Source organism: Micromys minutus (assembly GCF_963924665.1).
Source record: "Micromys minutus genome assembly, chromosome: 18".
Classification (NCBI taxonomy): Eukaryota; Metazoa; Chordata; class Mammalia; order Rodentia; family Muridae; genus Micromys; species Micromys minutus.
This window is the reverse complement of record NC_137953.1, coordinates 25,106,433-25,119,373: the sequence shown is the minus strand read 5'-3', so window position 1 is coordinate 25,119,373 and position 12,941 is coordinate 25,106,433. Positions and strand designations below refer to the sequence as shown.

The 12,941-nt window shown below is 42.0% G+C and overlaps 1 protein-coding gene across 3 annotated transcripts in view; it reads right to left on the bottom strand.

Moving 5' to 3' along the window:
• Window positions 1-12,941, bottom strand: part of PDE1C (phosphodiesterase 1C) — a gene marked incomplete at both ends in the record, with an annotated part of 402,224 nt that overhangs the window by 226,768 nt on the left and 162,515 nt on the right. Inside the window, one exon of one of the 3 annotated variants that reach the window (XM_080932611.1) lies at window positions 3,761-3,861. The exons of the other annotated variants lie outside the window; for them this stretch is intronic. Coding sequence (XP_080788737.1) covers window positions 3,761-3,861 — 101 coding nt within the window. Of the gene's footprint in view, window positions 1-3,760; window positions 3,862-12,941 lie in introns of those variants that run through there. 3 annotated transcript variants of the gene reach the window in all.

The following is a 12,941-nucleotide window of genomic DNA, read 5'->3' as shown; positions in this document are numbered from 1 at the left end:
CCTTACTATAGGAAATTAGTGGAAAACTGTACTGGAAAGACAAAAGCGATTTTTCCCCCAAATCTAGTAACATAGGAGCCATTTACCTGCTTTTACATATATAGATAAAGTAAAGCAAGAAATATAATATAAGGCACTGTATAACCATAACATTCATGATACTGCCTCATAATTGGGCAAAATGAATGCAAGGAAGGTTAAAACACTGTAATTTTGACAGCAAGTGCCAAGGAATAAGTGAAATGTGTCCTGTCACACTCAATTAAAACAAAGTGCAGTGGAGGGACACCTTCTTGTCATTGTGTGGCACTTTGGCAGGGGAAAAAAAAAAACAAAGAACCTCTTGGTCAGAACCCAAGGCACTGGCCATGACTCACTTGCTGAAAATCCAGCAGCCACGAGGTCTCTCATATCATCATGGCATAAAGTTATCCTACACTTTCAAATGGCAGAGCCTTTATCAACAAGGTGACTTGGAGTAGCAGGTCAAAATTCCATATCCACTTTTACAGGGGAAGTAAATGTGCCAGTAGCCCTTGGGTTACAAACAAAGATTATGGAAAAGCGAAACTGAGGCTGCTCTCAGATGACTAGTCAGACACTAACCAGCAGACAGACTGACTTATGAGGTCTCAGGTTGCAGCATTTGTTCCTTCTGGCTTAGAGGACTGTGACCTTCTGTGTAAGAGGTGGTAGGGTTGCAGAAGGAAGCTAAGCACTCAATGTGAACCTCTCTGTATTTCCAGGCATTCCTTCACTGTAAGGACAGAGTCAACCATAGTAGTAGATGCTTTAATTTCTGTAATCACGGCTTGGACAAATGCTGTTTAAGACAGTTTTTAATATCCCATGAACTGGTCATCTATTGTCAATATTATAATGTTGGATTATGAATTTTATCTAATTTTCTTCTTGAGAAACATGCAAAATTATTCTAGGTTTCATAAAATTTTGAATAGTTTACCATGTACCAGATCAAGCAAGTCAACAAAATGGGCCAAAGAGAAAACCTCCTCTATAGAATTTATATTCTGGATTGAGAGGTAGACAACAAACATATCAAGTGAATAAACACTATTCAGTTGGAAATAAGGGAGAAGTAGCAGAGGAGCTGGCAGAGTTGAAACAGAGAGTGGATCATCCTCTGGATTTCCTGCATGGTGGCTTCTTTGCAGATAGTAGATTCAGCAACCTTTTCACTGTTGGTACAGACCACTTACTCAGCAGTAAAGAAAAGGGTGGTATGTGAGGCAGAAAGAGAGAACCTCAGGAAAAAAAACAAGCACAGGATTCATCTCTGAATCACAGCTTTGCCCATCTTATAAAGTCCTGACCCAAGTTTAGACAATGATGCTCACTAAACCTATTCCCAACTAGGCTAAAGGAGGCAACGTTGAAGACCGGGTCAAGTTTGCCTTCATTTTGCATGTTAAAATGTTCACATTGTAGTCTTTCTGCTTTTCATCATCTATTGACTAAACAAATCTATATTTACTGTAGGTACACCAAGGACAAGACACACAAATTATCCATCACGGTGAGTCTTGTATCCTAATGAAGGGTATAAAAATCTCACCCATAAATCATATATGAAAGAAAGGATCATGGAGATGAGAGAGTACTAGATAACACAGAACTCACATGGCTCTCAGATATGTCGACCTAACTCCCTGACCACCAGTGTTCAGTTATAAAGCCCTGTCACTACAAGAGTGTCAAGGTAATACATTGGTGTGAAAAATCCAGCTATGGCCACTTCCTCTTTTCAAATGTTGAAGAAAGCAGCTTCCTTCTTCTTACTGACAGTTTGTTGTGTGGGCAAACACGCACACACAAGCACAGAGTATCCTGGGAATTCCATGGTGTAGAATATAAGGTATTGTCCTAGATTGTAAAAATACATATGCCTTTGTTGCCACAGTGTTAGAACTGCTGCTGTGTTGAAATAAATAAATAGCTACATGAATAACTGAATAAATGTGGTAGAATGAATGGTAGTAGAATCAGCACAGTGGTTACAAATAATCGCCTTATAGTAATCAATAGTTTTTACATTGTAAAGTAGAACTAAAGAGTTCAGTGGGTCTCCTCGGGGAAAGGTGGGAAGAAGAATTAGAAAAGGCATACGGGGTGAAAAACCAACTGACACATTCTAAGGCCCCCCTGAGGTCCGGGAAGATGTGAAAGTCTAGAAGATCCAACTGTGGCTACATTACACTACAACATGTTGAGAAGTGAAAGCTCCCAGATCGGAAACTGAGAAAGCTTCAAGACGGCGTGGTACAAAGCTAAATGCTTCTCACATGAGTTCCCACCTGAGCTAGGCTGATCTAGCCAAAAGCTGTTTCTTGCCTCAGTAGTTTTGGGGGATAGCTTTAGCTCATAAAACACCCAAAGAAACAGTTCGGGAGATGTGGCCATGAGTCCCTCTGGTTGGAAAGGCAAGAAAACCAGCCTAACTCTGCTTTCACTGTGAACACCTCAGCCTCGGGTTTTGTGGACATAAACATCTCTGTGTGGCACAGTATAACAAGCTTATCACTCTGCTTCCTGTAAACACATCTCTGAGAAGACCTTCTACAGAAGCAGAAGCTACAGAAGCTGTCAAAAGAGCCTGCCAGCCAGGGACTACCTTTCCAAGTAAGTTTACAGTCTCCACTCACATCAGCTACACAAGTCAAAACAGCAAATTCCTTGGCATGGCGTCCAACCAAGTCAATAGCAACGGGCTTGCTGCCGTTCTAAGTGGAATGCTTTTTTATAAATATTCCTGAATAGGGACCCCTTTAAAGAAATGAACACAACTTTGTCATCTTCCCTTGGGAATTCTGAATATCCTGCCAGGATGTGGTCTCTCCTAAGATGAAGTCAGATCAGTACCTTCTTGATGTGTTTTGTTTTGCTCCTTGACTGTGTGTGCATGCTTTCAAAAGCAAGGATGGCAGACATACAGCAGGGAGCTATTTTCCTCTCACTGTCCTTGTAAGTTCAGAAAACCTGCAAAAGGTTTTGAAAATTACAGTAGATCACTGAAGTTGAGTACGTGACACAATAATCACCTATCTGCTGGGAACAGCATCAATGGGAGCTGTGTGTCAGCTGAGGCGGAATCACTGGTTATGAATGTTTAATAAAGGAAAATCTACACTGAAGTCACCTCAGTCTTCAGCGAGTAAAGCATAAAGAACATGGTGAAGTGAGTCAAGTTCAGAGCTCTCTCTGTATCTGCCCAGGGAGAATGCTGGCCACTGGGTTAAGAATAAACACCCTTTGTCCTGTCCCTATATGTATCTGGTGTGCACGTTCTCCAAAACAGCCCACCCTCCTCTAAGCATAATTTGTCAGAATGGTACCTAAGAAAATATAAGAACCTGGAACGAGCTAGGGCAAAGAGAACTATCAGCTAAAGTGTATATTGATTCTGAACACTTTCTAAGTCATTGGATGATCCACCAGCATGTTTGCAAACAGTTTCCAAAGAGAAATTCTAATTAAAAGTCTCTCAACAAACTTTTTTGCCTGGGCAAATGGACTTGAAGTACTACTTGCTACTTGTATCCCAAGCGTGTACTCTTGAGGGTCTGCCCAGCCCCTTCTCAAAGGAAACAAGACTTGGAAAGTCTAGTTTACAGAGACAGTTATGGAAGTTCTATGGCTGAGTCCAAAGGGCTTGCAGTGAGGGATGAGAAATGGTGAGCGTGGTTTGCGGTAGAATAGGGACCAGAGGGAAAGATGGCAAGGGAGAAGGAGGTTTACTTACAGCCCGCGGAGCCGAAGCCAGATTTTCTCGATCTGCTCAGGTTGCAAGTGTTTCAGAGAGTTGCTCTCGAATTCTTCAATTTCCTTGGTTGGAGACTCCATAGCTGCAGGTTCTCACTGGGGGGGTGAGGTGGAGAGAGTTTCTGTAGTCCCTTCCCAGCCTCCTCTCCTTGCTGGGTCCAGCCCAGGGAGTATTTCAGTCACTTTGTCACTTCCCCTGCAGCGTCCCCAGAGATGGCTCAGAGCCGGCTAGGATCACAGGAGACTCCAGGTGCGCGCGGGAGACAGCTGCGGAAACCAGCCATGATGCTCACTATGACAGGGACAGGGATAAGGACCGTGCGTACGTAGGTCCGCCAGTCTGTTCCTGTTCGTTTTTTCCTTTAAACAAAGCCACAGACGCTACCGGCGGCCCCTGGAGGATTTGGAGGCAAAAGGAGAACTGGGTGGTCGGGAGGGGGTGGGGGGGAGAAAGTGAGGAGCTGGGTGGAGTAGGATTAGCCAGAGCTGCCGGATGAACCACCGGGCGCTCAGACCCCTGCCCGGCTCCGCCCTGCACTCTGCCTGCCCCGCCTCAGTGCCCCTCACTTACCAGCAAGCCCTGCTGACAAGCAAGAAAGGACAAGTGAGAAAAGTCTTTTGTCAGCGCGGGGCTAGTGGCAGGGCTGGCACCCCGTGTGTTGAGGGAGGGGACAAAACTGTCAGCAGGGCAGGAGCTCCACACCTGCCCCCACAGGCAGCCCTTGGCCACCCAGCCCTCTGCCCTGCAATGATGGCTGCCCGCACTGCATAAAGAACAGGGCTCGGTGCCCCAAGGAAGGGAAGTCTGGAGCTTCCCAGCACAAAGCCCTTGTATTTCCTTACTAATAGGATTGATTCATGTTCTCATATTCTCTCTCTCTCTCTCTCTCTCTCTCTCTCTCTCTCTCTCTCTCTCTCTCTCTCTCTCTCTCTCTCTCTCTCTCTCTCTCTCTCTCTCTCTCTCTCTCTCTCCTTCTTTTCCCTCCCCCTCCCTCTCTCAAAAACAGATATTCAGGTATTACAACAAAAGAGTTTCTTCAAATAGAGCCACACGCCTCCTAGGCGGCTCTGCTGGGCGCTGGATACGCAGCTGTTGACTTTGGCAGTGTATCAGCTCCACACAGCTGCACCACCCTGCTAGACGGTCCCCTTGGCCATGCACAATGTCAATAACAGGATTGCCCAGCAGAACAGGGACAAGCTTGGAAGGAGGACAGCATCTAGGGTTAGGGATCAACTTAAAGGCAAGAACAACTTTTCATTGGTCAGGTAATGACCTTTTCCTTGCTCATCTAGTTGGAAATTAGCAATCATTTCCCAGTAATTGACCATATACTCTAGCAAAGATACCTGGATGGATAGGGGGGGAGTCCCCTTCACTTGTCACAGATTCAAAAGTCACTCTAGTAGTCCTTCCTTAAAGGTGGTCAGAAAGTACATCTCTGCTGAATGAAAGCATTATTGTTAGGGCAGAGCTAATATTAAACAGCTGCTATATATTAGTGTGGAGACCATTTACCTGCGTAATGCAGTTACTTGTCCAAATTCACCCAACTGATAACAGTGACTTGGGAAACAATATGCCAAACAGGGAAACAGTTTGCCAACTTGCTCGGGGGCTAAGAGACAGAAGTGTGGTCCTCGACTGTGGTATTTCCATTAGCACACATGTGTGCCTGGAGTGACCAAATTCAGATATGTGGTAATCACACCAATATCAAGCACCATGCCCAGTACAGGAAGCTTCCTCTGGGGTGAACACTGCTAATAGTTCTCTGCTCACGGAACAGTCTGTGGGTCTGACATTATTACCCCTTTACAACAAGGAAATGGGAACAGCAGGAAGGGACCAGTTAGAAAGAGAAACAAACTAGAAACAACCAGAACTGGAGTTGAGCACCATTATTCTGGCCTCACAAAAGTGTCCCCATCACCAGATCACATTGTATGTTCAAAGTGACAAATTTAAGCAAAGTGATTTTTTAAATGTCTCTTCCTATACAAACCTATGTAGAGAGATATGGGGAAAGGAAAGGAGATATTTCTGGATTTGATTTGGTCAAAGAAGCCGATGTTAGAGGAAAAACAAACATGCTTTCATTACAATCTAGCAGATGAAAGAAAAGATAACTTACTAAGAAGCTTCGAAGTCAAGAGTTTGTTAAACTATCTCTATATTTTATATTAGAAATTGATAAAATATATACATTTGCCTTATTTTAGACCAATAATAATTTCTGAAATGCACGTGTCCTGGAAGATAAGTTCTTGATTTTCTAAGTTTTTATTTTAAATAGGATATTTCAAGTAACATCTATTTCATAAGGGATTCCAATGTATTCCTTTACTCCAAACCAAGAAGATGAAGCCACTCTTGTGTCTGGGATCCAAGAGTCCTGACTTCTCAGGGCTTCTGTCTACTCTGCTTGTGGTCTCTCAGCTTCTGGCCTGACAAACCACTTCAGAGATGTGAGTGATGAAACCAAAGGACCATAAGGGAACTTGGGGATCCCTTGCTCCTTACTGCTAACCAAGTGCTCTTTAGCCCACAGACAGAAATCTGTTTCACTTGACAAGTTCATGTTTTCTGTGGCTCTGTTCTTTTCTCTTTCGATGACGCAGATGCAGAATTCTAGGTACCTGCAGCAACATTGTGAATCACAATTTCTGGTGACATTCTGTTTGGAAGGAAGCAAATAAACAGATGCAGACCAACCCAGAAACAAGTTTTGGAAGCCATAATAATGATGTTCATAACTGTATATTGGAGGCTAATTTCTGTTGTCAATTGCTAAGTCAGTTTTTCTTTAAGTTGGCCTCTAGAAAAGTCTCATGTATGCAAATATTTAAAAATATACATACTCAGGAATCCATGTTATATGTGTGTGTATGTGTGTTGTGTGTATGAGTGTGTAAATATGTGTGTGTATGAATGTAATTCATACACCTTCATGCCAAACCAAACATGTGCAGACACTCAAAAATTTCAAGCACATTCCTCAGTATTTAAGAAGTAACAGCCTAAATACTTGCAAGCATTTGCCCTAACAGCACACAATACCACAAAGTATTAGAGAGCTACCAACCTTTTTTGTTTCAGAGTTTAAAGAGAAGTTCGATGAATATCGGTCAGGTGAGAAACAAAGCTTTTGTAGGCATATGAAAATGACCTCCCACATCCCTTTCCTCTCTGAAATTTTATAATCCTGAACACAGCACCTATCAGCTATTGGAAACTACCATTTGCCAAGTAGCTCACTAAGCTTTACAAGTTTGTGCATATTCCCATTAAAATATACTTCTCTATAAGTTAAAATTACATTGAGATTCCATCTCACCTCTGACAAGATGGCTGTCACTAAGACAATTAATAAAAACAGAAGATAGCAAGGAAGGAGAGAAAAAACCCTAATAGATAGTCTTTTTGGAAATCAGTATGAAGGTCTCTCAAAGGAAGTACTACATGACTCAGATGCTTCAAGTCAACATGTCACATAGAAATTTGTATATCTTTTTACTGTCATCTGTGGTGACAATTTTGGCATTTTGGTGTTTAAAAAAAAAACACAGAAATAATATAAGAATTTTTGTTTTTAGTCTCAGATGTGGGGACATGACTGCTTCAGACTGTCCATGGCAGATGACAGTGATTTGTCTTGTGCTCTAGCAGGGTTGTGATTTTTGCCAACTGCAGATAGTTTCTGTGATTCTGTGACATTTGGAATTCTGGGTACTTTTCAGAGGGTATATAAATATTAGAGCCCTAAGGGATAGTGTGGGTTGTTGGATGTTGGATGGTTGCTGTTGGTCTGAGTTCGTTAAGTAGTCTGTGCAAAGAAGAGACAACAGAAGAAACCAGAAATCCTGAAGGTATAGATCAAACTTGCCCCAAGGAACTCAACATCCCTAATCAGCAGAAAGCAGCCTACTGATAATGTTGCCCCCTTTTCCCTTCATCCTTTTTTCCTATCCTATCTAGTTTTAGAGGGTTGAAAAGAAGGTAGAAAAGGGGTGGAAAAGAGTGGAAGAAGAAAGAACCCACAAAATAGCAAAAGACCAATTACAGCGCCATAAGAGCTAAGTATAGGACTGACCCAGGAGTCCATCAGCAGAGGAAGAAATGAAGAAAATGTGAGGTATGCGTAAACACAATAGAATGCCATCTGCGGGAAAATGGATATAGTAACTGGAGGTTATCATGACAAATGAATTAAATCAGTCTCACAGAAACGAATGCCATGTTGTATCTCATTTAGGGATGACAGATTTCATATAGAAAGTAAATATTGTCTGTGTACATAGAATGACAGCAAAGGCAAAACTGTCTGGGGGTATCCTGATAGTAGACTGATGAGGAGCGTGAGTGAAGGGAAGCGATGAAGAGGGACATGGACAACTGAAACGTGAAGTCTGGCAATGTCCTTAGCCATAAGTGCAACGGATACATGTCAATAAAATGCTTCCACGCGGCTTCACGGTGCCCACAGACACCAGCGAGGTGCCAGAAAGACTGCAGCCAAGACTTTGAAAAGCCAGACCAGAAGGCAAAGCTCATGGTCTGTTATCTAATATATATATATATATATATATATATATATATATATATATATATATATATATATATATATATATATATCTGTGTTCCTTGTGGATATAAAGAGACCAGTAGGAGAAAACAGGGCTGCTATGGAAGCACAGACAACAGGGCTCTCTGACTCCATAGGGAGAATGGAAAGCTACAGGATTCGGGTGACATTTGAACTGGATCTTGAATGTGGATGGATCAAAGTTGTTTGCATGGAAGGTGGTTGAAGGAAGGTTCAGAAAGAGGAACACGTCAGGAAATGATGAGGCATGTGTGTAGTGACATTCATCATGCAAGGTTGGAAGGCTCTATCAGCCCCTTGCAGCCAAGAAGTGTACTTTTTTTTCTTGAAGACTGGAGAAGCCAAGTGTAGTTCTCAGATAAAGTGTCATGTCACATGTGGAGGATGCCTGCTACCCAAAAAGTGCCTCCAGCATCCTGACCTGAGCTCAATTCTCTAGGAACAACCACAGGGTTTGCAACAGCCTCAGAGCAAATGATAGCCAAGGCTCCATTATGAGGATTCCAGCTATGAAATAGAAACGGGATCCTCAGCTAATGGTCATCCCTGAGAACACGCATACAAGTAGCATTATATAGACTGAGTTGCCTATAGTTAGAAATATATATGTATATACATATACACATGCAACAACAATTAGTAAATAGGTTGTGAACTTGAAAAAAAAAATCCAAGAAGGGGTATGTGGAAGGGTTTGGAAGAAAAGGGGCCAGAAGAAATTATGTAATTAAATTACAATATCAAAAATAAAAGAAAAATATAATAAATAAATAAAATGTCAAAAAGCAAGGAAAGAATACAGATATAGAGTTCCAGAGCCAGTAAGGGTACAGAGAACTACCTCTCATGAGCAGTATCTGCCAGCTACAAGAATGTGCATGCTTGCTTAGACCTCCTGAAGCCAGCCTATGTCCTTGACCCATTTCCACAAACTGGCTGTGACTTCACCAAGAGAGCTGAGGCGGAAGTCCTGAAGACATTTGGGATATTGGGAGTGACAGCAACAGCCCTCCTTTCTACCCACTCCAGATGTGAGCCCCATTCCAGAGGTTCTTCTTTCCAGAGGCTCTCTTCAGGGAGAGTCCAGGAAACTGCTGTCATACAGACTTCCCCTCTAACATCCTTTCTGTTTGATTTTAGGACTGAGGAAAAACTCTGTCCCAGGAACCGCTATCACTACAAAAAACAAGACACAGTTCCCTAGCCTAGCCCTCATCTGAAATGCACTATGAACACATGCCTGAAGAGTATTGCAGAGACAGGGGCTGGGGTGATGGATCAATAGATAACATAGTTCCCACACAACCATGGAGACCTGTGTTTAATTTCCCAATACCCATGTTTTTTTTAAAAAAAGACAGGTACAGTAATATGTGCCTGCAGTTCCAGCACTGGAGGTAGGAAAGTCCCACCTCACGATTAAGGTGAAAAAGAAGCGACAACAAACCCAACATCAACAAACCCAATATCAACTCTAGCCTATACACACCATGCGCACTTATGTGCAGACACAAAGAAAATCACTCCAAGCACACATTCAAATAACACCATGCCACTTCAGGAGTAATGTTAGTAACTTAGAGGGGCAAAATATATCCCAATTCTTTTCTCTTGTCCCTATCAAAAGAAGTGACAGGGTGAAGCATAGCATGTGACCCAGACATTTTCTCATCTATGACAAGATCCTGACCCTCTGATGAGAGATCACATCTCCCAATAGGTCACATGGGGGCACATCACTACTTTCCAGTGCTGCTAAGACAAAGTTTTCTTCTCTGGCTTTAGCCAGGTTGAGCTAGTGGAGTCTGGGCTCCTGTCCGGCCTTCACTTGCCATGTGTGGGAAGTGCCAGTCTCACCTGTGCTAGTCAGCCATTTTTCAACACTCAGAACAGCTGCAGGAATTGTTACCTGTGAACTCACGTGCTAGACATCACTGTAGGAAACACATCCTTGGCTACAGGTCATCAACGTCATTCCTCTGAACAAAGCATTTAGCCACAGGTAGCACATAACCTACATAGACCCAATCAGCTCCTTGGGGAGTGGGTGGTGTTGATGTGGTGACTTAAGGAAAAAGAAAGGTTCAGTTCTCTTTGAGATAAAATGCATGCTTTGGGGTGTCTTAGCTTTGCCACTATAGGTTCCACCATGTAGAATTAATATTTTTAAATCTGGCATCAACATAGAAAAACAGAGAAAAGGATTAATGAGACATAGAAACAAAATGTGAAAGGTATTTTGAGAGTTGGATCCTGCTCTACATAACCCAGAACTGCCTGTCCTTTATATGTATGATATAAAGATGTGTGTAAAGGGTAGTTATAAGCAGTAAAAATAATACTTGAACAATGTTCTTAACACAGAGACTCTTGTAAATAATTAGTTCTTCCCTCTTGGATCTATATGACAGGATTCTGGAGAAAGAAAGTGGAACCAAATGCAGAATGTACCCAAGGCAAATAAATCTAAGGACCCTTTGTTATTTAGGTGGAGAGATGCATCTGGAATTTTGTCTCTTGATTGTTCCCTATCAAGCTATTGCCATAGAACGTTGGCATGTGGACACTGAATGAGTCATTTATGACTCTCATCATCCTTGTTTTACAGTGCCGAGGCTGAGACATCACACCACCTCCCCTGCCCAGCTGAGGCCCTGATTTCCTACTGCCAGCCTATGATCCTCCAGTTACTGGCAGGCACTGTCATAGTGCCCTGTGGCCACTCTGCCTCTTGAAATACATTGCTAAGCCAGCAGAATTAACTGGGCTGCGCTAATGAAATTGAAATTTTTGTTCATGTAAAAGTGCTGATGCTACTGCGGTCAGCCGAATTCTGGTCCAGACATACATAAATCAGCCAGTTGTTCTTCGTACAGCTGTAAAGCAAGTTTGAATATAGGAAGTCTCAGAGCTGCTGGCAGAGCTCTTGCTGTCTCTTTTCTTGAGCCCCTGGCTCTACTAGGAAGGAAACAGCATCCCTCAAGTTAAGTAAAAACACAAGAGAGTGAAGTGGGTAGTCAAGCTGGGGTGCCAAACAATGTTTCAACCCAGTGTTCCAGTGTCAAGAATGGCTTCACATCCACCTAATATTTGGGCAAAATGGCATATTTGTAGGTGAAAAAAATAAAAAAGAAATGCCCACTGAATATTGTAGGCCATTAGCATCGGTCTTCCAGAAGTCTCTTGGGAAGTAAACTGAAGGGAAAGGTTCCAGGAAAGTGAGATACTCATGACCTACAGTAACAAAGAAACTTCCCTGGTGTTCATGAGTGAGTCAGGGCCGTGGGCAACCTAGACTGCCTTGTTAAAGCTAAGGGCTTCTTTGATCTTGCCAATGAGAAAGCAGTAGAATTAATTGAGCAGGTATGTAGTCTACACAAATTAGGATAAACAATTAAAAAGGTTTGTCATCATTTTGGAGGTCCACAAAAGGTAAAGATTTATGTATCCTCATGAATATATCTAGGGAAAACATCTAAAAACATTGAGATCTTTTAAACATTCACAAACTAATTCAAAAAAAATAATATGAGCTATGCAAAGGTCAACAAAAATGTTCTAGCTTTTATGCTATAGAGTTTCAGTCTACTTGGATAAATAGGCCATAGGCAGCTCAGAATACAACAGGTAAATCATCCTAAAGGTAATAACTGATAAAATGAAAATATAGAATGTCAGGCAGTGGGCAATCCCTTAGCTCCAGCATTTGTCAGGCAGAGGTGACAGGTTTCTGTGAGATTGAGGCCAGTTGGGTCTACATAGTGAGTTTCAGGCCAACCAGAACTACACAACAAAACACATCTCAAAAAGAAGAAGAGGAAAATGAAGAAGACGAGAAGGAGGAGGAGGGGGAGGAGGAGGGGGAGAAGGAGGAGGAGGAGGAGGAAGAAGAAGAAGAAGAAGAAGAAGAAGAAGAAGAAGAAGAAGAAGAAGAAGAAGAAGAAGAAGAAGAAGAAGAAGAGGAAGAAGAGGAAGAAGAAGAAGAAGAAGAAGAAGAAGAAGAAGAAGAAGAAGAAGAAGAAGAAGAAGAAGAAGAAGAAGAAGAAGAAGAAGAAGAAGAAGAAGAAGAAGAGGAAGAAGAGGAAGAAGAGGAAGAAGAGGAAGAAGAAGAAGAAGAAGAAGAAGAAGAAGAAGAAGAAGAAGAAGAAGAAGAAGAAGAAGAAGAAGAAGAAGAAGAAGAAGAAGAAGAAGAAGAAGAAGAAGAAGAAGAAGAAGAAGAAGAAGAAGAAGAAGAAGAAGAAGAAGAAGAAGAAGAAGAAGAAGAAGAAGAAGAAGAAGAAGAAGAAGAAGAAGAAGAAGAAGAAGAAGAAGAAATCAACTAAAAGGATACAACATAATGGGAATATGATCTCCATATGAATACATGGTATTTCAGATCAAGTTTTCCTTTGTAATGAATAAAAAACAGTGTCTTAAGATATGATATCTAATATGATTTAGTGGGTACAATACCAAATTTGGTTTCACTGTCATATCTGGTGCCTTGGTAGAAACAGATAGAGGCTTTTCTCTCTCTTCCTCTTATCTCCTTGCCCCTCCCCTTCCCTCCCCCAT